The 27,485-nt window shown below is 41.0% G+C and overlaps 1 protein-coding gene across 3 annotated transcripts in view; it reads right to left on the reverse strand.

The window, feature by feature from the left end:
• Window positions 1-27,485, reverse strand: part of ATP8A1 (ATPase phospholipid transporting 8A1) — a 228,475-nt gene that overhangs the window by 5,596 nt on the left and 195,394 nt on the right. For all 3 annotated transcript variants that reach the window (XM_043871058.1, XM_043871060.1, XM_043871059.1), the window contains 3 exons: window positions 7,539-7,627; window positions 6,730-6,822; window positions 325-416 (listed from right to left, as the gene is read on the reverse strand). In XM_043871058.1, the coding sequence (XP_043726993.1) occupies window positions 325-416; window positions 6,730-6,822; window positions 7,539-7,627 (274 nt within the window). The remainder of the gene's footprint in view (window positions 1-324; window positions 417-6,729; window positions 6,823-7,538; window positions 7,628-27,485) is intronic.

A 27,485-nucleotide genomic window follows, 5' to 3' on the forward strand; every position in this document is an offset into this window, starting at 1 on the left:
ACCAAGTAAGCTTTTAAGAGTTAAGATTTATTTTACTGGTTCTTTTTAAGATTTAAGGAGGCAAGGGGCATACAGAAATATTTTTTGTGAAGTGAAAGCAGCAAGATTTTCAAATGCTCTATCTTTTCTGCTGAAAGTGAGATGGCTGTGGTCAAAAGACTCTCTAAACATTTGTTATTTATATAATGTGTTGCAAATGTGCAAAATTTGTTTTAGGTGTTAATTGTAAACAGTTAAATATCCTTCAAGTCAAAATACTGCTCCTATAAATGCAATGAGGTAATGGCGGAGAATGTGTTTAAAAATCAGAACTCAAATACTCACGGAGCAGGTTTTGTTGCAGTGATTCTGACCGGTACAGGTTCACGTGGTTCTTCTTAAAGACGTTCTTGAGCAGTTGCGCCCTCTCTGTGAGGCTGCAGAGCAGGTGCAAACGTGCGAAATGAATTATCAGCTCGGCGGAGACCCCAGCGTGCCCACAGGACCACCAGAGTTAGACTTGAACAAAAGCCTGTTTGAGAAATCTGTAGTCTGAGGATTCTTTTTTACCCTCTTTTCTCAGACAGCAAATGAGGTTGCAAGTATTTAGACAGATACTTTAGAGGCCATTTCCCCCTACAGCTCAGAAGAGTTTTGTCCCCAATAGTGCAGTCAAAAGATGTCCCCAGCCCCAGTGTTTAAGTCAAAGAGAGATACAGAACCTGCACGATACAATTAACAAAAACCACAGAATCCACCACTAGGGATAGTACCTTCTAAAATCTTAGCTGACTTACTACACAGAGCAAGTATGGCATTTGAGAATTAAAAAAAAAAAATGAACCATTACGATACCTTTTTCCTACTTGGCATATATTCTGGTATAAATTAATTTTTTTATACAGAAAAAATCCAAAAAATTAGGTAAAGAAGAAATCTCATAGACTTTTTAATTAGAAAAATTCCACTACCACTCTAATATGGTATGAAACGTGTTCCTTAACTTTAAAATAAAAAAAGGCATTTTCAGAAAATAATTTACTAGGTAAAGTGAGAAGAAAAAACACTTATTTTTCAATAAACATTTAGAATAATCTTTTCTGCAGAAATGAATCCATGTAATTATGTAACTTCTACAAGCAGAGTGCAAGAAATACTGCGTCTGTTTTTCTGTCCTGCTCACAGAACAGTGTTTCACACAGTGGGAAGTCAAATATCTGTCAAATAAATAAATTTGAATAGTAATTCTGAAATGCACTTTTAAACATCATCAATCCTCCTAGTCATGCCGTTTCTCCACTGGTTGATTTATAAAACTTTGCTTTGATATTAAACCACATAACAAGCATGAAGAGCTAATAAGTAATCCACAAGTGTTGCAGCAAATGTTTATGCAATTTTGTTTTAATCACTGGAACCGACTCAGTGGACAAATTTCCATCTTTTAGCTTCCCCATTTTAAGCTTTAGTTAAACTGCTGTAAGTTATGTTAGTTCTGTATATTGCCAATTCTTTTTAGACCCTGAAATGGAACAATATTTATCATACACACACAAAAAGAGGATCATCTGCAAAATGAACTCATTGTAATTACAGAAACATTTAGGCTTTTGCTGAAGTAAAATATTTGGAAATGTTGACATTTGTAGTAATCTTACACAGATATTTTTTAAAAGTCTAGGGGTGTTAACTGGTACTTATTAGACATACTTTATTGTCATTGGGAATTAAGGCAAGAAAGCTAATTAATCTTAAAACTCTAGTGGTTTTGCAAAAACTTGTAAAACTTGTTTTTGCCAGTGAAATAAACAGATATGGGGAATGAGAAAGAGCCATTTTTACATACTTTTCTTACTCTACTCTTAAAATGTTCTACCATTACCGACCTGGGGACTCAGAGGGACGCTAAAACATGTAACTGCTTTGAGGAAGTCAGCGGCTTCAGCAGCAGGTGGTCTGACTTTGTTAGCAGAGCACTCTGGATGGGGCGCTGGGAAGTCTCTGGTGTTTAAAACTGAAATGACTACAGAAGGCTAGAGGACAGCCATGTGTCATGATGGAGCTCCTTCTTCCCAAAATACATTTCCCAGGTTGTAGGCTAGCCTTCTTAAATGCATGATCCTTTAATATAGAAGTGGCCCTTGCATATTATGGCAACCAAAATATATGAGACAAGGTAATTTCATTTTGTAATGGCCATTTAAGGCTATATTTTCACTCAGCTGTCATGTCACATTAATGTCTAGTGTTTATTTAAAGAAAACAGTTTCTTTCTGGGTAAAGAAGCACACTGCTGTGGAAAGTGCCCGGGCTCTGCAGTCTTTGATTTAATTCTGTTATTTGTGAGCTGGATTGCCTTAGGCAGCCGTTCTCAGACACCTCATGGAGAATAGGACAGTTCCAAACCTTGGGCTGAGGGAGGATTCAGGAAGATGGCACTGAGGAAACACTCAGCCACTTAGAAACACCAGCTCCTCCCACCCTCACCATTCCCTACATCCAGAGAAATTTATTATTAAAAACCCACCACCAACAACAAACCAACTAGAACAGAGACCATCACAAGGCAAAAGATACATTGTGAAGATCATTTCTGATGCCTTGGTTTATACTCAACATTGACTCAACAGGAGAAGTCTATTGCTAAACATGAGTTTTAATTTATAATGCCCCCCACTCCACTTCTTTAGGAAGGCTACCAGGTATTGTTTTTTGCCTTAGCTACATTGAATCTCTTGTTTTTCATTAAGATAAACAACACAGAGAGAAGCTAGGAGAGACCACCATCACTGTCTCCATGACCAAATTATCTGACATCTACACTTCCCTACTTTAAAAAGCTCGGGCTGTGGACCAAACAGCAGTGATGAACAAATTAATGAGGACTGACCTGAAGATCCTGGGCTACAATACTGTTTAGTAGAGGCTGATGATGACATACTGGCTAGTGTCTATAGATACGTGTAGAAAATGATGGCTCTCATTATTCATGCTTGGCCTTACTATAAGACGCATTGCTTCACACGCACAGGAAAGATATCCAGTAATAACTGCCTGTCTCCAACGAGCCCAGTGTCTGCAATCCTTTAACACTTTGGGGTTCTCAACTCATATTTTTGTTTTGTTTTAGGAAAGTAATATGTTACACACAATTTATATATGTAATTCTCCCAAGTGAGACCTTAGAGACCCATATCCCCAAAATTAATATTTCTGCTATAAAACACAGACATATTTACACTGCAGAAAAATAAACAGTATCAACGTCCTTATATTTTGAGAACAAATTGTTTTGAAAATCCAGCAAATTTCCCTATAAGCTTGTGGAAAAAAATTGAATTTCAAAGCTTTTTGGATTTTGGAAATGTAGATGCTTCTGCTCCCTAGTGTTGGAGCATGTCCATAGAAGGTAACAGCTAAAGACAGTTTCATAGCTTACGAGTTAGTTTCTTTACCGAAATAATAAGTCATGGCTACAGAGTGACCTGGAGGAGGAAATGGCAACTCGCTCCAGTATTCTCGCCTGGGAAACCCTGGACCTTCTTGACTCAGAGATTGAACCCGGGTCTCCTGCGCTGCAGGCAGACTTTTTACCATCTGAGCCACCAGGGAAGTCAGGAAAATAATATGATAAATGGCATACTTATTTCTGTTAAAAAAGGACTCATTCTTTTAACCAAGATGTTTTAATTTTTGAAAATGAGTAGAGATGAGAAATGAATTATTGTAAATACTAATCTGGATATGGTGCGTACAAGTTAGTTTCTCTGACACAGAGAAGCTGTGTGTTTACATCTAGCTTGACTTCAGAGTAGTGCTTAGTGAAGATTTAAAAACTGGGGTGATCAACTTACAAGGTCGTTCTTAAGAACTGCATCCTTCTATGACAAAAAAGTAAGCAACCATTACACTGGAGCTTACTAGTCTGGGAAGTGTAACCTAGACAGCCCTATGTTCTCGTGTATCACATTTTCATTTAACTTCCCACAGGTTAGCCCACTACTCAACTATCCTTTCGCCTCCCCTTTCACTAATGGACTTATTCTTTGGCTCATTCTCCTGACCACTCATTCATCCATTCAATAAATATTAACTGAATGTTACCACGTTCCTGGCTCTGTGGTTGGTGCTGGGTTGCCATTAAGACTAAGACAGAGGCCTCTGCTACAAGGAGCTCAATCTAGCAGGGGACGCGAGCAAACACAGGTTGGAGACACAGACTCTAGTAAACTGTGGCAAATGCAGAAACACAAGAATAAACAAAATACAGAGACAGCGGAGTGGGAATTGACTTCATCTGTGGAATGCTGAGGTGAGTGCGTTTGGACTGGGTTTTGAAAGCCAGGAACTGGACTACCCGTCTGTAAGAGGGTCTCAGCTTCTAGACGAGGAATCCGCACACGCCGAGGCCAGGAAGCATACAATGATGTGCGTGTGTTGGCCCTCAAGGAAGCCTGGTGTCACTTGAAGACACAGAAATCACCATTTCCCCCTCTTTGAAAAATGCAGATGAAATCAGCTCATGCTTGAAAATTTGACATTCATCTCATTCTCCTCCGAGGTTCCTAAAACAATTCTGTCAGTAAAATCAGACAGCTGCCAAGCTGCCTTAGAACGCAGTTTGATGTGAAGGCTTTGCCGACCAGTTGCTACCCTCTCACAGATCTTCCTCTCCTCCAGCTGCCATCAGCAGGGGATGCCACGGCCAGGCTGACCATCACCATCATTTTGCTCACCGGTCAGCAGCAATGGCAACATGGGGTCCATACCAGACTAGGGGTTTTGACTGGGCTATTCAGCTAACAGCTAACTTAGTCCTGAGTCCCTGAAATAAGCTGAACCGCTATTTTAGGCAAACGAGCTGAGCAGCAGCAGGAAATCTATCAGACACATTTTCTATGGAGAAGTTGTTAGTCATTTACACTGAATTCACTTCTTTCTTCCTAGGCTCTCTGACTTATTTAATATAAGGGACTACACATATCACAGACTCATGGACTCTTTAGGATCCAGAGACCAGAGATCATCATATCGAACCCTCAGTCTGACTTATGAATTGTTGAAGTCACTGATATACTACAAATGATGAAAAAAACTATCACATGAAGGGGCTTAATGTAAGTTTTATTAACACACAAACAGGAGAAATTTACTAAGGGCAGTAACAGTACTATCAGTGGACCTTCCCTAATAATTGTCAATATTTTTATTCATGATTCTGTGAGCTATTAATAGAACTTTTTTAAAAAACAAACATTGTATACTGGAGTGTAGCTGATTAACAATGCTTTGATAGTTTCCGATGCACAGCAAACGGACCTGGTCATACACATCCACGCCCCCATCCTTTCCTAAGAGCCAGAACTCTTCCTGTATCCTTTTTATAGCTAGAGGGAAAGCGAGAGTGAACATTTCCTGAGGGGCGATTTATGAAAAACAGTGGAGTTGGTGTAGAGCTGGAGGCGAAGGGAAGAGATGAGGGGCAAGCGCGGGGAGGTGGAGCTACTCCTGTGATCTGAAGGTAGGGGTGGTCAACTCATCGCGGACACCGGGACACTGACAGTGAGGGTCAGAACCGTCCCGTTTCAGGCAGGCTCCGTCTGGCGCCAGGCCACTACGTTCCTGAAAAGCAGTCTAAGGGGGCAGAATAGTGCATGACCGGGGTTTCTAGACTCAACCAACACGGGCTCAAGGCCCCAGCACGGTCACTTCGGACCTGGAGAATGCGGGTCTCTCTGAGCCCCGGTTTCCCCATCTGGAAAACATGGGGATGATGGATTTGTGCATGAATGTCATGGCGGTTCCGTGAGAGAAGCTGTGCAGTGAGGGGTGCACGCCCCACAGGGGCCGGGGCTGCTGATTTCAGGAGAGAGGTGTGGACGGGGTATGACGCGCCCCTCTGGCCTGAGGAGAGCAAGAGAGGGCTGGAGCCAAGGTCTCAGCCCAAGTGCCCCGTCTGACACTTACTCCATCGTGTCTAACTGAGCAACAACAGAGAATCACGGTGAAGGCGACAGAGACCAGGGCAAATCGTCTCCTAGGGTCGAGACAACATGCTAGCTCGCTTCAGTGTGACGGGAGAGGGAGAATCAATTCCTGGTATTTTCATCATAACCGTGGATCATTGCAGAGTGCTTTCAAGTAACTTTAGTTTCTCTTTTGTAATGCTTTGTGAAGTTCAGTAAATTCGCCTAGCCTTCTAACCTTGCTTTTTTTTTGGTGTGTGGGGGGTGGGTGGTGGGGATGTAGAGGACTCACTTCATAGATGACTCCCAGCTCAGCTCCCAATAAAGTACTGAGCCACGGAGGCAACTGAGGGACAGCTGACTCTACGTCAGCCTCTGATTTTGATCGTATTCTGTGCATTTTCTACGAACACTGCATTTTCTTTTTCAGTTTCATAATAAACACTATTTGTACCCACCATTTATTTCGTGCTCGTTAAGCCCCCAGCCACCTGCTTTACTGACACTGTTTTCAATTCTCACGACTGGCTGGGAGGGAGGTATGGCCACTCCCATTGTGCAAATGAGGAAACTGAGGCTCGGGAGCTCTAAGCAACCTGGTTGAGATGCAGGCAGCTCAGAGAAGAGATCTGATTTGAAATTGCATCTCTCTGGTTCCAAAATCTGTCAGTGACGCTGCCAGCTCCATGTCAACAGATAAGCACAAGTTTAACTGCTTACTTCCAACCGCTAGCAAAAGAACAATGTAAAGCTCACCTAGAAAAGAACATAGTGTGTGTTTTACCTTTTTCCAAGCACAACTGCTCCTGGGTCTTGAGATTTTGCCTCCAGCTCCTGAACTTCATCTACTAATGTTTTAAAAGCAGTCCTCTTGATACTGCAAAAAAATGAAAGCGAAAGAAAAGAAAAAGGATCAAAGTATTTGTGTGAAGATTTAAAACATTATAAAACAAGTTTTTACCATGCTGCTTCTAAGTACAATAGTAATAGAATACAAGGAGTTTTTTCATAGAATCTAAAAAATTATAGTAATTTTGGGCATTAATATAATTATAGAAACAATGGTCATAAATGGTTCAGGTTGATAGTAATAAAACTTTCATAGTCATTAAACAAGCATCACATTAACTAACTTTAATGATATCTTTTTTGTGGGAAGAGAGAACATTTTAAAACTTATAATCCTTGAGAAAGATTAATAAAATTGTAGATTCTTCTAGTCTCTATTTTATATATGTTTAGAATCAAGCAAGAAAAAATTTCCTTTCACAACTATTGTTCACTAAAAATTTATGGGGGTGTGTGTGCATGTGTGGGGATAACATAATTTTTTCTTCTACCTTGAAGGGGTTTTTCAGGCTGATTAATAAAAATGTTAATTGAAACTACCTGCTTTAACTTCTGCTGGCTCTTTTAAACTAATATAGTTTCTAGTTCCTCAATTGGTCCTTTCTCCTTTATTTACATGGAATTAATTACTGTTACTAATTCCTCTCTTGCAAGCTCTATATTAGAGTTGACGCCCAACTAGAGAAATCCGAGGATTAATACGCCATCTACGTTGTTATGTACATAATTGAGTATTATACTTACACCTTATACAGCACGTCAAGGAGCAAGGAGGCCACAGGGATAAATAACAGGCCCGTCCAAAAGACGCCGGAACTGAACAACATGGCCGCCTGAGGATCAGAGACAGAATCACTTTAAAACCATAAAAATACACCGGTAGATACAAGTTAAGTTTTTATACGATTTCAAGTGAAATAATTTTAAGAATCTCATTCTGCAAGAGGGCATAAAATAACTCTGAATTCAAACTTGTGAAATATTTGGAATTAAAAGCCTAATTTATGAAAACATGCCCTTCTATTTTTCCCTCAGTAGCTAAGACAGCAAAGTTTTATCATGTACCAAATCTTTTCACATTTTTATATGAATTTCTTATTATTGTGACCAAAACATGGAGTAATAAACTTTGACTTTCTTTTATAACTTAGAATATAAAAAATTATCTTTTTGAGCAAACTTCAAACATATGTTGGATTAAATTCTCTTACAATACAATACATAAAATCAATCCTAATTAGAAACTAAATTTACTATTTCTGGAAAATAAAAATTTACTTTTTCTAAAATATTACATGATACTAAAACATCATCCAGATACATCATGAATACAGTATAAACAAGTTAGGGTATCTATGAAAAATAACAATTTGATATTATGTAGGGATAATACTAATTTTTGTTCAAAGATTTACATAACTTGTTTCAGTGTATTCTGTTATTGGTAGTCAAGCCAAATATTTAGTATGTAAAACCCAAATGACAGTGTGTTAAAATAAGTTTTAACACACTTTCATTTGTATTAAATCCCAAATTAGGCTATATCAGAGCCTTTGGGGTTGCAAAGAAAATGATTCTATAATAAAAATTAATAAATTCTGTTAGTTGTTTGTGATTATAATAAAAATCCCTTTATAATGTAATTAGATTACCTACAGCTTAAAGCGGATAGTGTCACATAAATAAATAAAACCAAAAGTAATACTTTATTTCACTTTGAGTCTATTTGTTTATCAAGAACCAATTTGCAGTACCTATTTAAATCCATAAACATATTGTTATAACTCCATTATTTAGCAGCCAACTAATGCACATCCATTTACATCCCACTAAATATCACATAAGAAACTTTTTTTTAAACTACGTGTGGGTCAGGAATTAAAAATGATCTAGAGTTTAATTTATATAGGTGGTTTCATAATTATACATAAACAAACAGTCCTAATTAATCCATCCATATCAAATATAAAAACTGCTCATTTTAAGTTGTGCCTCAGATTACCTATTCATTTTGACTTTCATTTGGAAACCAGGAGCTGCTGTTTAAAATTTTTCTACATTAACACAAGGTTAGTGATACCGACTCTTGGTGCAGAATACTCCAATATCTAGGATGAAACAGCTCTGAACACATTAAAAATAAGAACATGCTATTACCCCAAATTTCAGAAAATAAACGTCGCCACGTGGATTCAGAGGAACAGCACCCACTTTCTGGACACCACCAAGACGAAAGATATTCACATAAAAGTCATTTTATTTTATAAGCAAAACATGATCTTCGACATGCTGGCTGACATCCTCAATAGTGAAAACCAACAATAACTGTGTAATAGGAAATGTCCATCAAGTCAGTGGGTTTTGTTTAGTTGGAAGGAAGCTTTTGAGTTAGGTAATGACTGCAAAATGCCACATTTCTTTTTCCTTTTGCGGGAAAAAGGTAAGATAAGTCTAAGTCGTGTAACTGAAAATAACCTCGTTTCTTTGGTTTAATTTTAATCTCTTTTAATTTGGGGGGCAAGAGAAGAGAGGTTTGTTCCTGCCTTTGCCACCTCGTATTAAACGTCCCCTGGTGGGGACAGAGGCTGCTAATTCTGACCATTGTGATGTTAACTGTGACGGGAGACTGGCGCCCACTATTCAGCCCACCAGCCTTCGGCTTTGCAAATGCACGCCATGAATTGAGGGGAAAAAAGTTTTTCTGCGTCATATCTGAAAGCCTGTCAGATTTTTTTTTTTCTTTTGCAGAGTTAATCCAAACCTAAGAGATTTAAAGCCGACATTCGCATTAAAGACAGAGAGTCTCTTTGTATTATTTGGATGAAGAGGGGGGGAAAAAAATAAAATCCCACAGAGGTATTTCCTTCCTTTCTGTACAAGAAAGCTCCCTCTCACTCTGTAGAGACCATTTTTGTCTCTAACTTTTCACATCTCTCCACTTGCAGGCAGGTCAGCTGGGAAAAGACGCCGGGTCTGCAGACAATGGGGGGAACAGGGGCAGCCTGTTTGGGGCTGGGCTCGGGCTCCCGCCAGGGCAGCCTGCAAGTCACTCTTAACGTGGGAGATTGGGGGGATCATGCCAAGTGGCCCCACAGCACCTCTCAAGGCCCTTTGAAACCAAATGGAATCTGCCACAAAAGTGGCTCCCGGGGGCCTTGAGAGGATCAGCCCCGGGAGCTGCAAAGCCGGCAGACCGGGGGGCACAGGCCCTGCTCTGGGAACAAGCACTGCGTGTCTGCAGAGCGACGCTGCCTCAGCATCGGCCTCGGGCTTCAACAGTGAGCCATCGCGGCCTGAGACACAGAGACACGAGGAATTCTGAAATTTCCCCACGAACTTGCGCAGAAAGAACAGTTGAGGAAAGCCTAGCTCCTGTGCAGTGAGCGAGCCAAGGGGCTTGAGCGGATGGGAGGGCTTACCTTCCGGCCCGCAGCGGGGGGGCCCTTGGCACCCATGTTCTCACACGGACAGGGACACGCACTCTTTCACCTGCAGGGTCCTCCAAGCTCAGGCTCGGAACAGAGGACTTCGATGTGCTTACCTGCCTACACACTTTCAGCAAAGCACTTCTTAAGTCTGTCCCCCCTTTTACCCTATAAATGTCGAATAGCATGCTGATTCTTTGCTAAAGTACAGATGCTCTAAGAAGGCCCCTTGGGGAGTGCTAAAACTACATCCGCAGACCCCAACTGGAGCAGAGCTGGTGATAAACAGCCCTGGAAGCGGTCCTGGCTCTGTCTGTCCCGGCTCTCAGGGCCAGAGGAAGCCACTTCTGGGTCTCTGCTTCCTCAGCTGTAAAGTGGATTATAAGAATTAAGCCATTAATGTTTATACAGTGGCTGCTTTTATTACTAACATTGATTATTGACAAACGTTCCTTTCTTCATTTTAATTTTCAAATTCCTCTAAGCTCTCTAGTCTCGTGTTCCTTTTAGTGATCTCTCCCATGAGCTTCAAGGAAGGAAATTTTTTATCACAACATCAAATTAAATGCAAGTTTATAAATGTCATAGTTTGCATCACATTAACATCTACTCCTCTCCAGACTGAAATTGGCCAAGTAACTGAATCTTAATAAATAGACATTCATCTCAATTTGCTAATTTAATAAGTGGAGATAAATGTTTTTTATTTCATAAAAATTATTAAAGATTGTATGGGCACTATGTATTAATTTAGAGGGGAAAATTATTCAGAGAATAGTGCTGTAAAACTTGGTTAGCTTTCTGGGAGGGGGAAGGGTGTAAGATAAATTAATATATTAATAAATACCAGAGGGGTTAAGAGTTAATGTTAACAACAACCAAAAAAAAAGAAGTGATTACTAAGTGTCTAGGTAAAACTTTTTTTTTTTTTTTTTTTTTTTTTTTTTTTTTTTAATTTTTTTTAATTTTTTTATTAGTTGGAGGCTAATTACTTCACAACATTTCAGTGGGTTTTGTCATACATTGATATGAATCAGCCATAGATTTACACTTATTCCCCATCCCGATCCCCCCTCCCACCTCCCTCTCCACCCGATTCCTCTGGGTCTTCCCAGTGCACCAGGCCCGAGCACTTGTCTCATGCATCCCACCTGGGCTGGTGATCTGTTTCACCATAGATAGTATACATGCTGTTCTTTTGAAACATCCCACCCTCACATTCTCCCACAGAGTTCAAAAGTCTGTTCTGTATTTCTGTGTCTCTTTTTCTGTTTTGCATATAGGGTTATCATTACCATCTTTCTAAATTCCATATATATGTGTTAGTATGCTGTAATGTTCTTTATCTTTCTGGCTTACTTCACTCTGTATAATGGGCTCCAGTTTCATCCATCTCATTAGGACAGATTCAAATGAATTCTTTTTGACAGCTGAGTAATATTCCATGGTGTATATGTACCACAGCTTCCTTATCCATTCATCTGCTGATGGGCATCTAGGTTGCTTCCATGTCCTGGCTATTATAAACAGTGCTGCAATGAACATTGGGGTGCACGTGTCTCTTTCAGATCTGGTTTCCTCAGTGTGTATGCCCAAAAGTGGGATTGCTGGGTCATATGGCAGTTCTATTTCCAGTTTTTTAAGGAATCTCCACACTGTTTTCCATATTGGCTGTACTAGTTTGCATTCCCACCAACAGTGTAAGAGGGTTCCCTTTTCTCCACACCCTCTCCAGCATTTATTGCTTGTAGTCTTTTGGATAGCAGTCATCCTGACTGGCGTGTAATGGTACCTCATTGTGGTTTTGATTTGCATTTCTCTAATAATGAGTGATGTTGAGCACCTTTTCATGTGTTTGTTAGCCATCTGTATGTCTTCTTTGGAGAAATGTCTGTTTAGTTCTTTGGCCCATTTTTTGATTGGGTCATTTATTTTTCTGGAATTGAGCTTCAGGAGTTGCTTGTATATTTTTGAGATTAATCCTTTGTCTGTTTCTTCATTTGCTATTATTTTCTCCCAATCTGACGGCTGTCTTTTCACCTTACTTATAGTTTCCTTTGTAGTGCAAAAGCTTTTAAGTTTCATTAGATCCCATTTGTTTAGTTTTGCTTTTATTTCCAATATTCTGGGAGGTGGGTCATAGAGGATCTTGCTGTGATTTATGTCAGAGAGTGTTTTGCCTATGTTCTCCTCTAGGAGTTTTATAGTTTCTGGTCTTACATTTAGATCTTTAATCCATTTTGAGTTTATTTTTGTGTATGGTGTTAGAAAGTGTTCTAGTTTCATTCTTTTACAAGTGGTTGACCAGTTATCCCAGCACCACTTGTTAAAGAGGTTGTCTTTTTTCCATTGTATATCCTTGCCTCCTTTGTCAAAGATAAGGTGTCCATAGGTTCGTGGATTTATCTCTGGGCTTTCTATTCTGTTCCATTGATCTATATTTCTGTCTTTGTGCCAGTACCATACTGTCTTGATGACTGTGGCTTTGTAGTAGAGTCTGAAGTCAGGCAGGTTGATTCCTCCAGTTCCATTCTTCTTTCTCAAGATTACTTTGGCTATTCGAGGTTTTTTGTATTTCCATACAAATTGTGAAATTCTTTGGTCTAGTTCTGTGAAAAATACCGTTGGTAGCTTGATAGGGATTGCATTGAATCTATAGATTGCTTTGGGTAGAATAGCCATTTTGACAATATTGATTCTTCCAATCCATGAACACGGTATGTTTCTCCATCTGTTTGTGTCCTCTTTGATTTCTTTCATCAGTGTTTTATAGTTTTCTATGTATAGGTCTTTTGTTTCTTTAGGTAGATATACTCCTAAGTATTTTATTCTTTTTGTTGCAATGGTGAATGGTATTGTTTCCTTAATTTCTCTTTCTGTTTTTTCATTGTTAGTATATAGGAATGCAAGGGATTTCTGTGTGTTAATTTTATATCCTGCAACTTTACTATATTCATTGATTAGTTCTAGTAATTTTCTGGTAGAGTCTTTAGGGTTTTCTATGTAGAGGATCATGTCATCTGCAAACAGTGAGAGTTTCACTTCTTCTTTTCCTATCTGGATTCCTTTTACTTCTTTTTCTGCTCTGATTGCTGTGGCCAAAACTTCCAACACTATGTTGAACAGTAGTGGTGACAGTGGGCACCCTTGTCTTGTTCCTGATTTCAGGGGGAATGCTTTCAATTTTTCAACATTGAGGGTGATGCTTGCTGTGGGTTTGTCATATATGGCTTTTATAATGTTGAGGTATGTTCCTTCTATTCCTGCTTTTTGGAGAGTTTTAATCATAAATGAGTGTTGAATTTTGTCAAAGGCTTTCTCTGCTAGGTAAAACTTTATAAAAGGATTTTCTAAGCCTTAAAATGGTGAAAAAAAAAAAAACTATAGAAACCACTACAATATTGTAAAGTAACTAGCCTCCAATTAAAAAAAAAAAAAAAGAAACCTAATCAAAAAAGAAAAAAAAACCAAAAAAACAACTATAGAAAGAAATGCTTTAAAGAACTGATCCATGAAAATGTAGAAGCACCACAGGTTAACAAATAACCTAACTAAAAAATAAATGATACATAAGAACTTGGAAAATGGCTGCTAGAAGTATATGAAATTCTGCATTAATATCTGATTATAAAAATAGACCACTGATTTTCATAACAGTAGCTAAGATCCCAATGGACAGGCAAAGGATCTGAGAAGGTATTCACAAAAGCAGCAGCAAGGAATCAATAGCATGGGGAATGCTGGGCCTCTCTACAGTTACAGAAACATTACCAAATCAGATCAGATTTAAACAATTCAGTCACCCCTGGGGGAGTGTGAGGGTATGCGGACACAGGTATTGGGTAGTAATTTACACTTCCTTAAGCAATGTGCTCACTTTGGGAAAGGCAACTGACATGTGCCTCAAGAACACAAACATTCATTCCTGTTAATTTGATAATTCAATCTCTGAAACTATGTGTTGAGATTTGGTACAGTCTTTGGGTAGAGGTTAGCATCCCATGAAGCTGTTTGTGGTCACTAACTCTGGAAGCACTTCCTCCAGAAGCTTGTCATGGCCCAAAACACCGCAGCAGCCTCCCGTCCCGGTGAGTCACGGGGGAGAGTAGCTTATTTCAGTCTTTGAGAAATCAGCATAAAGAACCTACTAAATAGTTTTTTAAGCCAAGGTTTCCAAGATGTATTTATTGACCATGGAATACTTTTCCCCATATATTGCTTACTGGTATCCCAAGGAACTAATTTTGGGGACTGCAAATATTCACTGTGAGTTTATTAAAAACAGTCAAACACCAGTGAAAACTCATAGGAAAAACTACATGGACATTCCACAAGAGGTGGTGACCAAAACCATTCCCAAGAGAAAGAAATGCAAGAAGGCGAAGTGGTTGTCTACAAATAGCTGAGAAAAGAAGTGAAAGGAAAGGAGAAAGGGAAAGATATGCCCATCTGAAAGCAGAGTTCCAGAGAACAGCAAGGAGAGATAAGAAAGCCTTCTTAAGCGAACAATGCAAAGAAATAGAGGAAAACAACAGAATGAAAAAGACCAGAGATCTCTTTAAGAAAATTGGAGACACCAAGGGAACATTTCATGCGAAGATGGGCTCAATAAAGGACAAAAACAGCACAGACATAGCAGAAGTAGAGGAGACTAAGAGGAGCTGGCAAGAATACACAGAAAAACTGTACCAAAAAAAGTCTAATGACCCAGATAACCACGATGGTGTGATCCCTCACCTAGAGCCAGACACCCTGCAGTGTGAAGTCAAGTGGGCCTTAGGAAGCATCACTACAAACAAAGCCAGTGGAGGTGATGGAATTCCAGCTGAGCTGTTTAAAATCCCCAAAGATGATGCTGTTAAAGTGCTGCACTCAATATGCCAGCAAATTTGGAAAACTCAGCAGTGGCCACAGGACTGGAAAAGGTCAGTTTTCATTCCAATTCCAAAGAAAGGCAATCCCAAAGAATGCTCCAATTACTGTACAGTTGCACTCATTTCACAAGATAGCAAAATTATGCCCAAATCCTTAAAGCTAGGTTTCAGCAGTATGTGAACTGAGAGCTTCCAGATGTACAAGCTAGATTTAGAAAAGGCAGAGGAACCAGATATCAAACTGCCAACATTTGCTACATCATAGATAAAGCAAGGGAATTCCAAAAAAAAAATCTACTTCTGCTTCACTGACTACACTAAAACCTTTGACTGCACAGATCACAAAAACTGTGGAATATTCTTAAAGAGATGGGAATTCCTGACCACCTTATCTGCCTCCTGAGAAATCTGTATGCAGGTCAAGAAGCAACAGTAAGAACTGGACATGGAACAACAAGACTGGCCCCAAATTGGGAAAAGAGTACGTCAAGGCTGTATGTTGTCACCCTGCTTATTTAACCTTTATGCAGAGTATATCATGCGAAATGCCGGGCTTGATGAAGCACAAGCTGGAATCAAGATTCCTGGGAGAAATATCAACAACCTCAGGTATGCACATACCACTTTAACGGCAGAAAGTGAAGAGGAACCAAAGAGCCTCTTGATGAAGGTGAAAGAGGAGAGTGAAAAAGCTGGCTTGAAGCTCAACATTCAAAAAACTAAGATCATGGCATCTGATCCCATCACTTCATGGCAAATAGATGGGGGAAATGTGGAAACAGCGTTGGATTTCATTTCATTTCATTTTATTTCATGGAGCCCAGATTCTTGGATTCTAAAATCACTGCAGATGGTGACTGCAGTCATGAAATTAAAAGACACTTGCTCCTTGGAAGCAAAGTGATGACAAATCTAGACAGTGTACTAAAAAGCAGAGTCACAGCGACGGTTTTTCCAGTGGTCATGTATGGATGTGAGAGCTGGACCATAAAGAAGGCTGAGCGCTGAACAATTGATGCTTCTGAACTGTGGTGCTGGAGAAGACTCTTGAGAGTCCCTTGGACTGCAAGGAGATCAAACCAGTCAATCCTAAAGGAAATCAACCCTAAATAGTCGTTGGAAAGACTGATGCTGAAGTTGAAGCTCCAATACTTTGGGCACTTGCTGTGAAGAGCTAACTCATTGGAGAAGACCCTGATGCTGGGAAAGACTGAGGGCAGGAGGAGGAAGGGGTGACAGAGGATGAGATGTTGAGTTGGATGGCATCACTGACTCAATAGACATGAGTTTCAGCAAACCCAGGGAGATGGTGAAGGACAGGGAAGCCTAGCTCACGGGGTCGCAAAGAGTCGGACGTGACTTTGCGACTGAACAACAACAATAACGAGATAACACTGTCCAAGCTAGTAAAGATGCTGTTCACAGAACGTAATCATTAGGAAGCTGATTGTTTGGATGATCCCCGAATAAACGCAGAGGTGGATTATCTCGGCATTCTCTCGGGAGTCTTCTGTTATCACATATATACCCTTTCTGGGAAGGGTGATGGTTTCTATTATCTACAAGGGGATCAGTCATGGTCCCTCCCTGTGGCTCACATCTCTTGCTTCTGCTTCAAACACAGATTATCCAATTCTGAACTTGAATGTTACATGTGGCGGTTTATTCTCTAAGTCGTGTCTGACTCATGTGATCCCATGGACTGGGGCCCTTCAGGCTCCTCTGTCCATGGGATTTTCCAGGCAAGAATACTGGAGTGGGTTGCCACTTCCTTCTCCAGAGGATCTCCCTGAGATTGAACTGAGACCAACCACAGGGATTGAACTGTGGTCTCCTGCACTGCAGGCAGACTCTTTACCGACTGAGCTTCAAACTTCGCACGTCCCCAGCAGACACCGCCTTCCTCCCAGACCGGCTCTTCCCCTGTGCAATCTCTTGGGAGAACAGCTTCGCCACCTGAGACAGAAACCTGGGCTGTGTTCACGGGCTGTCTCTTGGTGCCACATCCACCACACAGCCTGGTTCTCCTGTGTTCCAGCGTCTTTGGGCCTGCCTACTTCCTTCTCACCCGCTGCCATTACTCCAGTCCCCACCTGGCCTGCCCGATCACAGACTCAGGGGTGGACCTGTTGACTGCAGTCCTGCCCTGCTCCCAGTCAATCCCCACACTGCAGCAAAGGGAGGTTCCACCGTGTAAGTCAGATTTGAGCAGTTCTTGGATGAAACCCTTTCAGTGGCTTCACACCACCCCCAGGATGGCATACAAAATTCCTTAGTATGATTTCACGACCTTTCGTGTTTGACTTCTGATTACTTCCCCCATATCATCTCTCAAGACAGCCCTCGTCTCTAGCTGCAGCACGTGTTTCAGATCCTGGAAGCTGCCCAGGCTGATTCTTGTCCTGAAGCCCCTGAGTCTATGATTCCTGTTGGCTTTTCAACTTTCACACTGGAGGTCACATCTATCCTTAGATTTGGGTTAGCTGACTCGACCTTGTGCTTCCAGTTTGGGTAACTTTTCCCAAACGGGTAACTATCATCCATTTTCTAATTGCAGACTACGATCCCTGTAAGAAGAGGAAATACATCTTGATGAATGCTCACAACCCAAGCACTTAACCACCAATCAGGTGTTAATAAATAATTGTTGAATAAGTAAGTCCTTACAACTTAGTGTTTAGAGTGATTAAAAGCCAAAAAACATCAGAGCTTTGGGACTATACTCCTGAGAAGTTGCTTGGTTTTCTTGTGTTCTGGCATGGAGCTATTCTGGGAGCAATCATAACTAGATATTTCTGTGATTTGGGGAGAGAGGGGCAGGGCTTGATCCAGCTCCCTACCCATCTTTTTTCCAGTAGAAGTCCCCTCCCTCCCTTGTTCCGCTTTCCCTCTCTGACCTCATCAGTGTCTCCTCCTCCTGTCTGTGATTCTGTTCATCCAGGGAGCCATGGGTCCTGCCCACCCGACTCTGGTCTTTGCTCAGAGGTCATCTTCAGAGCTCTCCCATGGCCACTCCAAATAAAACAGCACCCCACCCCCTCTGTAGTGCCTTCTGTCCCCTTTCCTGCTCTGGGGTTCTCCACAAAACTTACCGTCCGTGTGCTGTAGAATATACAGTAAGTTCACTACATGCAAACCAGCTCTGTTCTGAGAGCACATCTGTAAGCCCAAGTTGTTCACAAGTCCAATGAAACTAGCCTAGCTACTTAGCTAACACAATCAGCTATACAGTAGTGTACTAGGATAGGTTCACAACACTCTGAAAACTCCCAAAGCCTGTATGACATACAGCTCATACCTCCTATCATGTGCTTCTTAGGATCTGGTCGAGTGTGGCTTCAGATCCAAGAGTTTAATTGTTTTATCTGGCTACAGCTTCTCTGAAGCAGTTGGGTAGAACAATGCTTCAGAGATGGTCTGTACTGTGATGTGGTTTTGTGAGTCTCAAAGCCCACAACCTCCACTGTTCTCTTTTCAGAGCCATCTACCCAGTTAATAGATAATTAAACTCCTCTTATCTCCTCCTATATCTCAGTTCAACCTTCCAATCTCCTCTGGAAGCATCTTCTTCATGAATCATTTTCATTACAAGAAAAAAAAAATCGGTGCTCAACTTCAGGTTTGCATTTATTGCTCCTTTTCATACAAACTTTCTAGGTCTTTCCCACCAAGCTGTGGCTCTTCCCTTCCTATTGCTCTTCAGGGTTTTGTCTCTGCTGTATGAGCTGAATGTCTTTGGAAAAGGCAGGTTTCTGCTGCTGGGTTTCACTTTCAGTCCCATTGCATTTAGCCCACCTGCACGGGTACCTTCTCCTTGAGCTCCCTTTCTTAGGGCATGAGAGGAGCTGATTCACGGAACCTGAGATGCAGTGATATCCTTTAGAATCTTGAATGCTAAAAACCACACAGAAGAACTATACAAAAAAGATCTTAATGATCCAGATAACCACGATGGTGTGATCACTCACCTAGAGCCAGACATTCTGGAATGAGAAGTCAAGTGGACCTTAGACAGCATCACTACGAACAAAGCTAGTGGAGGTGATGGAATTCCAGTTGAACTATTTCAAATCCTAAAAGATGATGCTGTGAAAGTGCTGCACTCAATATGCCAGCAAATTTGGAAGACTCAGCAGTGGCCACAGGACTGGAAAAGGTCAGTTTTCATTCCAATCCCAAAGAAAGGCAATCCCAAAGAATGCTCAAACTACCACACAATTGCACTCATCTCACCCGCTAGTAAAGTAATGCTTAAAATTCTTCAAGTCAGGCTTCAACAGTATATGAACCAGGAACTTCCTGGTGTTCAAGTTGGATTTAGAAAAGGCAGAGGAACCAGAGATCAAATTGCCAACATCGGTTGGATCATTGAAAAAGCAAGAGAGTTCCAGAAAAATACCTACTTCTGCTTTATTGACTATGCCAAAGCCTTTGACTGTGTGGATCACAACAAATCATGGAAAATTCTTCAAGAGATGGGAATACCAGACCACCTGACCTGCTTCCTGAGAAATCTGTATGCAAGTCAAGAAGCAACAGACATGGAACATGGACATGGAACAACAGACTGGTTCCAAATCAGGAAAAGAGTACGTCAAGGCTGTATGTTGTCACCCTGCTTATTTAACTTATATGCAGAGTACATCATGTGAAAATGCCAGGCTGGATGAAGCACAAGCTGGAATCAAGATTGCTGGGAGAAATATCAATAACCTCAGATATGCAGATGACACCACCCTCATGACAGAAAGCGAAGAAGAACTAAGGAGCCACTTGATGAAAGTGAAAGAGGAGAGTGGAAAATTTGACTTAAAACTTAACATTCAGAAAACTAAGATCATGGCATCTGGTCCCATCACTTCATGGCAAATAGATGGGGAAACAATGGAAACAGTGACAGACTTTTTTTGACTCCAAAATCACTACAGATGGTGACTACAGCCATGAAATTAAAAGACTCCTTGGAAGAAAAGCTATGACCAACCTAGACAGTATATTAAAAAGCAGAGACATTACTTTGCCAACAAAAGTCCATCTAGTCAAAGCTATGATTTTTCCACTGGTCAGGTATGGATGTGAGAGTTGGACTATAAAGAAAGTTGAGCACTGAAGAATTGATGCTTTTGAATGTGGTGTTGGAGAAGACTCTTGAGAGTCCCTTGGACTGCAAGGAGATCCAACCAGTCCATCCTAAAGGAGATCAGTCCTGGGTGTTCATTGGAAGGACTGATGCTGAAGCTGAAACTCCAATACTTTGGCCACCTCATGTGAAGAGCTGACTCATTTGAAAAGACCCTGATGCTGGGAAAGATTGAAGGCAGGAGGAGAAGGGGACGACAGAGGATGAGATGGCTGGATGGCATCACCAACTTGATGGACATGCGTTTGAGCAAGCTCTGAGAGTTGGTGATGGACAGGGAGGCCTGGCGTGCTGCAGTCCTTGGGGTCACGATGAGTTGGACATGACTGAGTGACCAAACTGAACATCTATATTTTCATGGCAAAATATCAACATCATGTACACAGAATGCTTTTACTGCATCACAATTGTGCCTTCTCCTGGCAACCCTGCCTTTGATGTGTGAAAGCCTGCTATTAGCTCATAAAAACCAAATCTGCTTTCAGGTAATACTGTGTCACTTGAATTTAAACTTGCTAAGGTTTCGTAAGTGTCTTTGAGTCCAAGGCCTGGGGAACACCATGGTGTGACAGAGGTCTCCAAGTTGTGGGAGCCTTTCTCTGAAACTGCACCCTTTCTGTCTGAATCTGGTATGGTACTTGGGCCAGGGGTTCAACTCAGAGGCACACAACAAGCATCACTGGGTCAACACTAAATGGTGAATTCATCACTCTGCACTTTAATCAGGGACACATTTCAAGCTCATGTAGACTTTGGCTTGAAGAGATGAACTTCCATGGAAGGCTTTCAGTGGCTGCTCATCTTGGGTAGTGAGGCTTGAACTTCCCTCTGATAAAACCTGCAGATAGAGGAATGCACATGCCAAGTTCTATGTTCTAGGGGTTATCATTGAGATAGGTCTTTGATGTCTTATTTTAGCACAACAGGATTCTTACAAAATTTCAATTATGTGATATATATTCATGCCAAAATACAAAATTTTTTAATCACTCACTAGCTTATCACTAGCATTTATATACCATGTCCTCTGACCCAAATTTGTACTCTACGGCCTCAGGTACTTTCTGGAATACTATGAATTTCATAAAGAAAAACAATCTGCCATGGTTTAAGGGAATGATGTAAATGATAATTGGGTAATTTTCTGTGACCTAGTCTTTGCTAAACTTTCCAGTTCTAGCTCCAACCATCCCGTCCCTTAGTACCTCCAATCTCCCTCTTTGCGTGGGCTGCTCTCTGCTTCCAAGGGCTTCCTTGCTTGCTCAGGTGCTACAGAATCTGCCTGCAGTGCAGGAGACCCGGGTTTGATCCCTGGGTCGGGAAGACCCCTGGAGAAGGGAATGGCTACCCACTATGGTATATTTGCCTGGAGAATCCCATAGCCAGAGGAGCGTGGGGGGCTATAGTCCATGGGGTCAGAGTCGGACATGACTAACATACACACTACTTCAAAGTCCTTCTTTCTCTTGCCTTCCTGAACGGTGTAGGGAACAGCAGTTCCAAGAAACCATTCTAAATTCTCCAAACTACAGCGTGCAGAGTGGCCTCTCCTGGGCCAGCCCTGTGCATCCTGATCACAATAACTAGTGTCTTACATTCTAACGTCCTGTTGATCTGTTGGTTTACTCACAACTCAGGCTCCACAGAAGGACTCTATTTTGTCAGCTTTTGATCCACTGACGCCCAGTACAGGTCCTGACGCAGAGGCGCTCCATGAATCTCAGTTGCACTGAGCTGAATTGGGCTCTTATACGGGACGAATTACTTTCTCCATAAAAATAGACAGGGCAGAACACCCAGAAAATAACTAAGGAGAAGGGTGTTTCGGATAAACCTCAATATGTTTGCAATTATTACCAGAAGCTCTTGATTACTCTGAGACAAAGAAAGCCCTTCGCTTGGATCATCCCAAACAAACAAAAATTTTAGAAAATATGCAAACTGTTCCAAGCAAAGAAAATCTGAGAAAACATGCAAATGAGATGCCGGTTCACAGCGTTCCTGGGCTCCTTCCCCGGGGACATTCCTGGGTAGTGGTGGGGAACTAGGGGAGGCAGGATCACCCAGTTGGACCCAATCAATATTCAATCCACTGAATAACGCGAGGGACAACCTTTGTGTCTCCACTCTCTGGAAACAAATGATTAAAAAAGATTATCAGAGGAAAAGGAGGAAGAGTGACGTTGGACCTAGATCACTCAGAAGCTAACTTTTTTTTTAAGTAAAAGTTGACCATGTATCAATGCGCTGTGCTTGGGCTTCGTCGCTGAGTCGTGTCTGACTCTGCTACCCATGGGCTGTAGCCCGCCAGGCTCCTCTGTCCATGGGATTCTTCAGGCAAGAATACTGCAGTGGGTTGCCATGTCCTTCTCCAGGGGATCTTCCCAACCCAGGGATCAAACCCAGGTCTCCCACACTGCAGGGAGATTCTTTACCATCTGAGCCACCAGGATCAATCAGATCAATCAGAAGCCAACTTAATTTTTTTAAAGTAAAATTTGACTATGTATCAATATATACTGAAAAATGAACATGCAAAATAGTCTTTTTAAAAAGAAATGAAGAGCATTAGAAACTGTACAGCTCTGAAACTTTTCTAGGGGCGTAGTTCCCAGAACAGTAAAAGTAATTAAGAACAGAATTTGTTTTGCTTTATTTTAATCTTCTTCACTGTGCTATTTAAAAAACTTAAAAGCCCCAGAAAAATGAGGACAAAATTAGTAACAAAATATTCTTTTTGCTATGAGAAATACAATTTTAAAATGTTCCGCTGCTACTGGAGAAGTTATATTAAGATAAGGTATCTAAACTCAATGGTCAATTTGTTTACTTGTTATATCATTCTTACAAGTTTTTATAATTCTGTGATGGCTCTATATTTTATCTGCTTAAAAGCCATCTAAAAAAAAAGGTAAAAAATCAATACCACTCTATGGCTGATTCATATCAATGTATGACAAAACCCACTGAAATGTTGTGAAGTAATTAGCCTCCAACTAATAAAAAAAATAAAAAAAATTAAAAAAAAAAAAAAAAAAAAAAAAAACAATACCACGAGATAGGTACTATTTTATTCCCATTTTAAAGATGAAAAAATAAAGGAAAGTTCAAACAAGCAAAAATAAAAAAAACAAAAAACCATCTCATAAAGTATCAACTCTTTGATTACTAGTAACTCAATCTGTGAAACATATATGGCCTATATTGTAGATTACAGGAAATTTTTTCCTTTAAAAAATTTATTTTCCTAATTTATTGAGATAAAATTGACATCAGTTCAGTTCAGTTCAGTTGCTCAGTCGTGTCCGACTCTTTGCGACCCCATGAATCACAGCGTGCCAGGCCTCCCTGTCCATCACCAACTCCCAGAGTCTACTCAAACCCATGTCCATCGAGTTGGTGATGCCATCCAGCCATCCCATCCTCTGTCATCCCCTTCTCCTCCTGCCCCCAATGCTGAAACTGAAGCTCCAGTACTTTGGCCACCTCATGTGAAGAGTTGACTCATTGGAAAAAAATTGACATATATAACCTTATATAAGTTTAAGGAGTGCAATGTGTTGATTTGATACATTTATATATTGCAAAATCACCACCATCTAACTAACATCTCCATTCATCTTCTAATTACCATCTGTTTTAGGAAATTATATATATATATATTTTTTTTTTTTAGGAAATTATATTTTAAAAATTCAAAACTTCAAAAAAGATTTAGCTATGGAAAGACATAAACTGACATATGGCTTATGTAGAAAAATTGCTGACTATCATGGCACAGACTTCTTGTTGCCTCCTAATATATGTCTGCTCACTTTCTTAGATGCAACCACTTGAATCTTGGCAACCACTTGAATCTTGAATCACCTTTTCCTCCAGCTCAGACTATATTCCTCTGGCTGTCTTATTGTAGCTAAGTATGACCATGTGACTAGCTTTGGTTAATGAGAGCTAAGTAGAAATATGGTGGGCAGTGTCTAGGAAAGAACTTCAAAGAGAAAGGGTTAATTTTTTCATGTTGGCTGGAATGTTGATAAAATGGCTAGGGCTTAAGCAGCCCTTTTGGACTATGAGGACGTACACTAAGGTTCACTACGCAGCAAGACAGAAGAAGTCTGGTCTTTGATGACTCTGCAGCTGCCACAGAGTCCTGAACTATCTGACTCCACTGGACTTTTTTTTCATATGAGAGAGAAATGTTTCTACCTTGTTTAACCCAGTTACTTTAACATAAAAAATATGCCATAAAATAACTTGCTTTGCATGATAAACACTAGGGGGGCTGAGTGATAACTTGGAACCAACCAGCTTTTGAACTCATTGACAATCTTTCTTACCCTATCACAGAATGCAAGAGTTGTGTCCAATTATGAGCTCTACTGAAGCAGATGACACGGGGACATTCATGGTTTCTTTTATGAGCATTTCTGATTGTTCCCTGGCATGCAACGCAAAAGCAAGCTGTACTGGACTTATGAGCTAGAGTGCTAAGCTAGGAGTGGTGATCTGCTTTCTGCCCATCTCAATGGCTCCATTTCACTGTGCTCCTTCCTACTTTTTTTTTTTAACTCCAGCGACATTGACTTTCTGGTCTTTGAACACATTACCTCATACCTCATTCCTGCCTCAGAGCCTGGGCATGAGTTGTTCTGTCAGCCCTGGAATGCTCTTCTGCACTTGAAGGTATCTCTGGATCATTTAAACTTCAGCTTAATTGTCCCTTTTTCCAAAGGACCTTCTTGGAGCAGCCATTACAATCCTGTCCCTTATCATATCACCCTGTTTTCTTCCTATCACCTTGTGAAATCATCTGTAGTCATTCAACATTTAGCCATTTGTTAACTGATTTAGTGACTTTCCCCCTCTTACTCCCTGGTCCCCTCAACCTGAACACTCATGGGGATCTTGCCTAATTAATCCCTTCTGCAGACACCATGCCTAGAGCCAACTACATACTTGATGCATAATTATGGAATGAATGAATGCAAGAATGAGCTGACTCTAGAAAACAAACAGCCCAAGTTCTGCCATACTAAGAGCAGCTTTGTTCCGCTTTCCATGCCTTGCTCACGATCATGGCACTTGGGGTGCACTGCCTCACCCCTCACATTTATGACATCCACACCCCATTATCAAAAACAAAATCCTTAAGGACCTTGACCAGTTCTGTTCACCTCTGCAACCTCCACTGCTTAACACAGAGTAACACACATACCCTAGACGCTCAATACACATGTGCTCCGTATTGTAGAAGGTGCTGCGCCTACAAAAAGCAACGCCAGCCCTCACAGTGACTCTAAAGAGAACTCTGCGCCCACGTCCTGACTTGCCATTAGTCACACGGATGTCTCTGCTTCTCAGCGTTTCTTCAAGACTTCTCTTCACAAAACGGGCTTGGAAGTGGCCATGTGGCCAGCGTCTTTAAGATCTGTGACAGCCTGCCTGTCTCACTCACTGTCGGCTCTGAGGGCTGTGGCCGATGGCATGTTTTATTGGGTGGGATCCCAACCGCTGGTTGACTGAAGGACATCTGATGGAGTTTACAGCGGTTGTTCTCCCCAGGCTACTCGACTAAACCCAGCAATCTCGGATGAAACTCCTTCATATCAAAACACTGCCCCACCCTATCCACCCAGGGCAGTCTTATGACCTATAAATTATTACATGCTAGCTAGGTAATTAAAAGCTGAGAGATGAATAAAGACTATTTGAAACCAGGAAATTCCTCATATGTAAAGTAATTCATTATGTTGGCAAAATGGGCAACAGCACAATTTAGGAAAATCATATCACTAATGTGGTTTATTAATACCTTTCCTTCAGGGGTGACAGTAAAGGGCTCAACAAAGATTTTTATTGTTTTTCAGAGAGACTTTGCAAACCTCAATCAAGAGATCTGAAATTCTGTAAAACACATGCTCATTCCTTAACTTCAATTTCCTTCAGTAGTTTTATAGATCCCTCAGGCCAGGGAGAGCAGAACCAGATGGCGCTTGGGAAGACTTTACAGTGTGTGTCTGCGCGGCCGCGATGCACTGGAAAGTTCTGCCACTACTGACCTTCTGGTATTCATCGTGATATGAAATGATCCTTGATGGGACTTGCTTTTTATTTTGTAATCTGGTGTACTAATCAGAGTGCCTAAAACATTTCCTTCTGAAACTTCAAGAAATACTCAGTAACATCATTGAGACAAGTCAGAAAAAGCAGGCCAGCATATGTTTATATAACATAGCACTTCTCCCCAGGGTCTACCTTGCCCCATAAATTGTTGTACTGGTGTGAAAAAATACAAGTCAGGTCTGAAAAAAAAAAAGTCCTCCCCTTAAATCACAACCATATTTGTGAGAGGAGGGGAAGACAGTGACATATTTAAAGTCACAGTCAAGCCTGTCATGCTATTTTCTCTTTATTTTCCTTTTCTAAATAATTTCTTATTGTCTCGTTCTCCACCTTTGCGGAATCCACTCTCCCCCTACTGTGATGTCGTAATTCCTTCTTAATAGCTAAATATTTCAATATTTGTGATACTGGAATGCTTGTTAATCATTATCATTTGAATCTTATTGTGGGCAGAGATGTAGAATTACTGTAGTGGAAACAAAACTATGGGAAGGAATGTTTCCCAAACGGCAACACCCTGCCCACCAACTAAGAACAGTCCTCTCTGGCCCTGGCTGCAGTGGCTGAGGTCTGCCCTAAAGGCTCAGATATCCAGGGGATGGTTTCTGGTCATTTCAGGCGTGTAGAATGTGTTGAAGGAAGGAGGACTGTAACGATGCCTGATTAGCGATACAGGCAGCTGAGCACAGCTGAAGATGGAAATATTATGTGCAGATGATGGATGGCTCAGCTGACCAACCAGATGGGAGTAAGGACTTTGATTGGGGAACTGACATTAACAGGCATTTATACTAACGGCTGGGAGAAAAATGCAGAGAAGTGAAAGGGCGAGAGGAAAAATGTAAAAGGGACAGCACAGTGCATAGTGGTGAAGGGGAAAGGCTGGCTGCGTTCCAAAGGCGGCTCAGAGATAGCTTACAAGCTGTGTGACCTTGGGAAAATTATTTAACCACGCTGCGTCGGTGAAATGTGTGATAGGAACTGCCTTACAGTGATGTTAAATGGTCTCCGTGTTAAGTCAGTGAAGACACTTATGACAGTGACTGACCATCAGTAAGTGAGGTCCTACTATCATCTGAGTGACAACTGTACATTCTCTGATGATGTGGGTTGATAGGGTTTTCAATAT

This window comes from Cervus elaphus, chromosome 17 (assembly GCF_910594005.1).
Source record: "Cervus elaphus chromosome 17, mCerEla1.1, whole genome shotgun sequence".
NCBI lineage: Eukaryota > Metazoa > Chordata > Mammalia > Artiodactyla > Cervidae > Cervus > Cervus elaphus.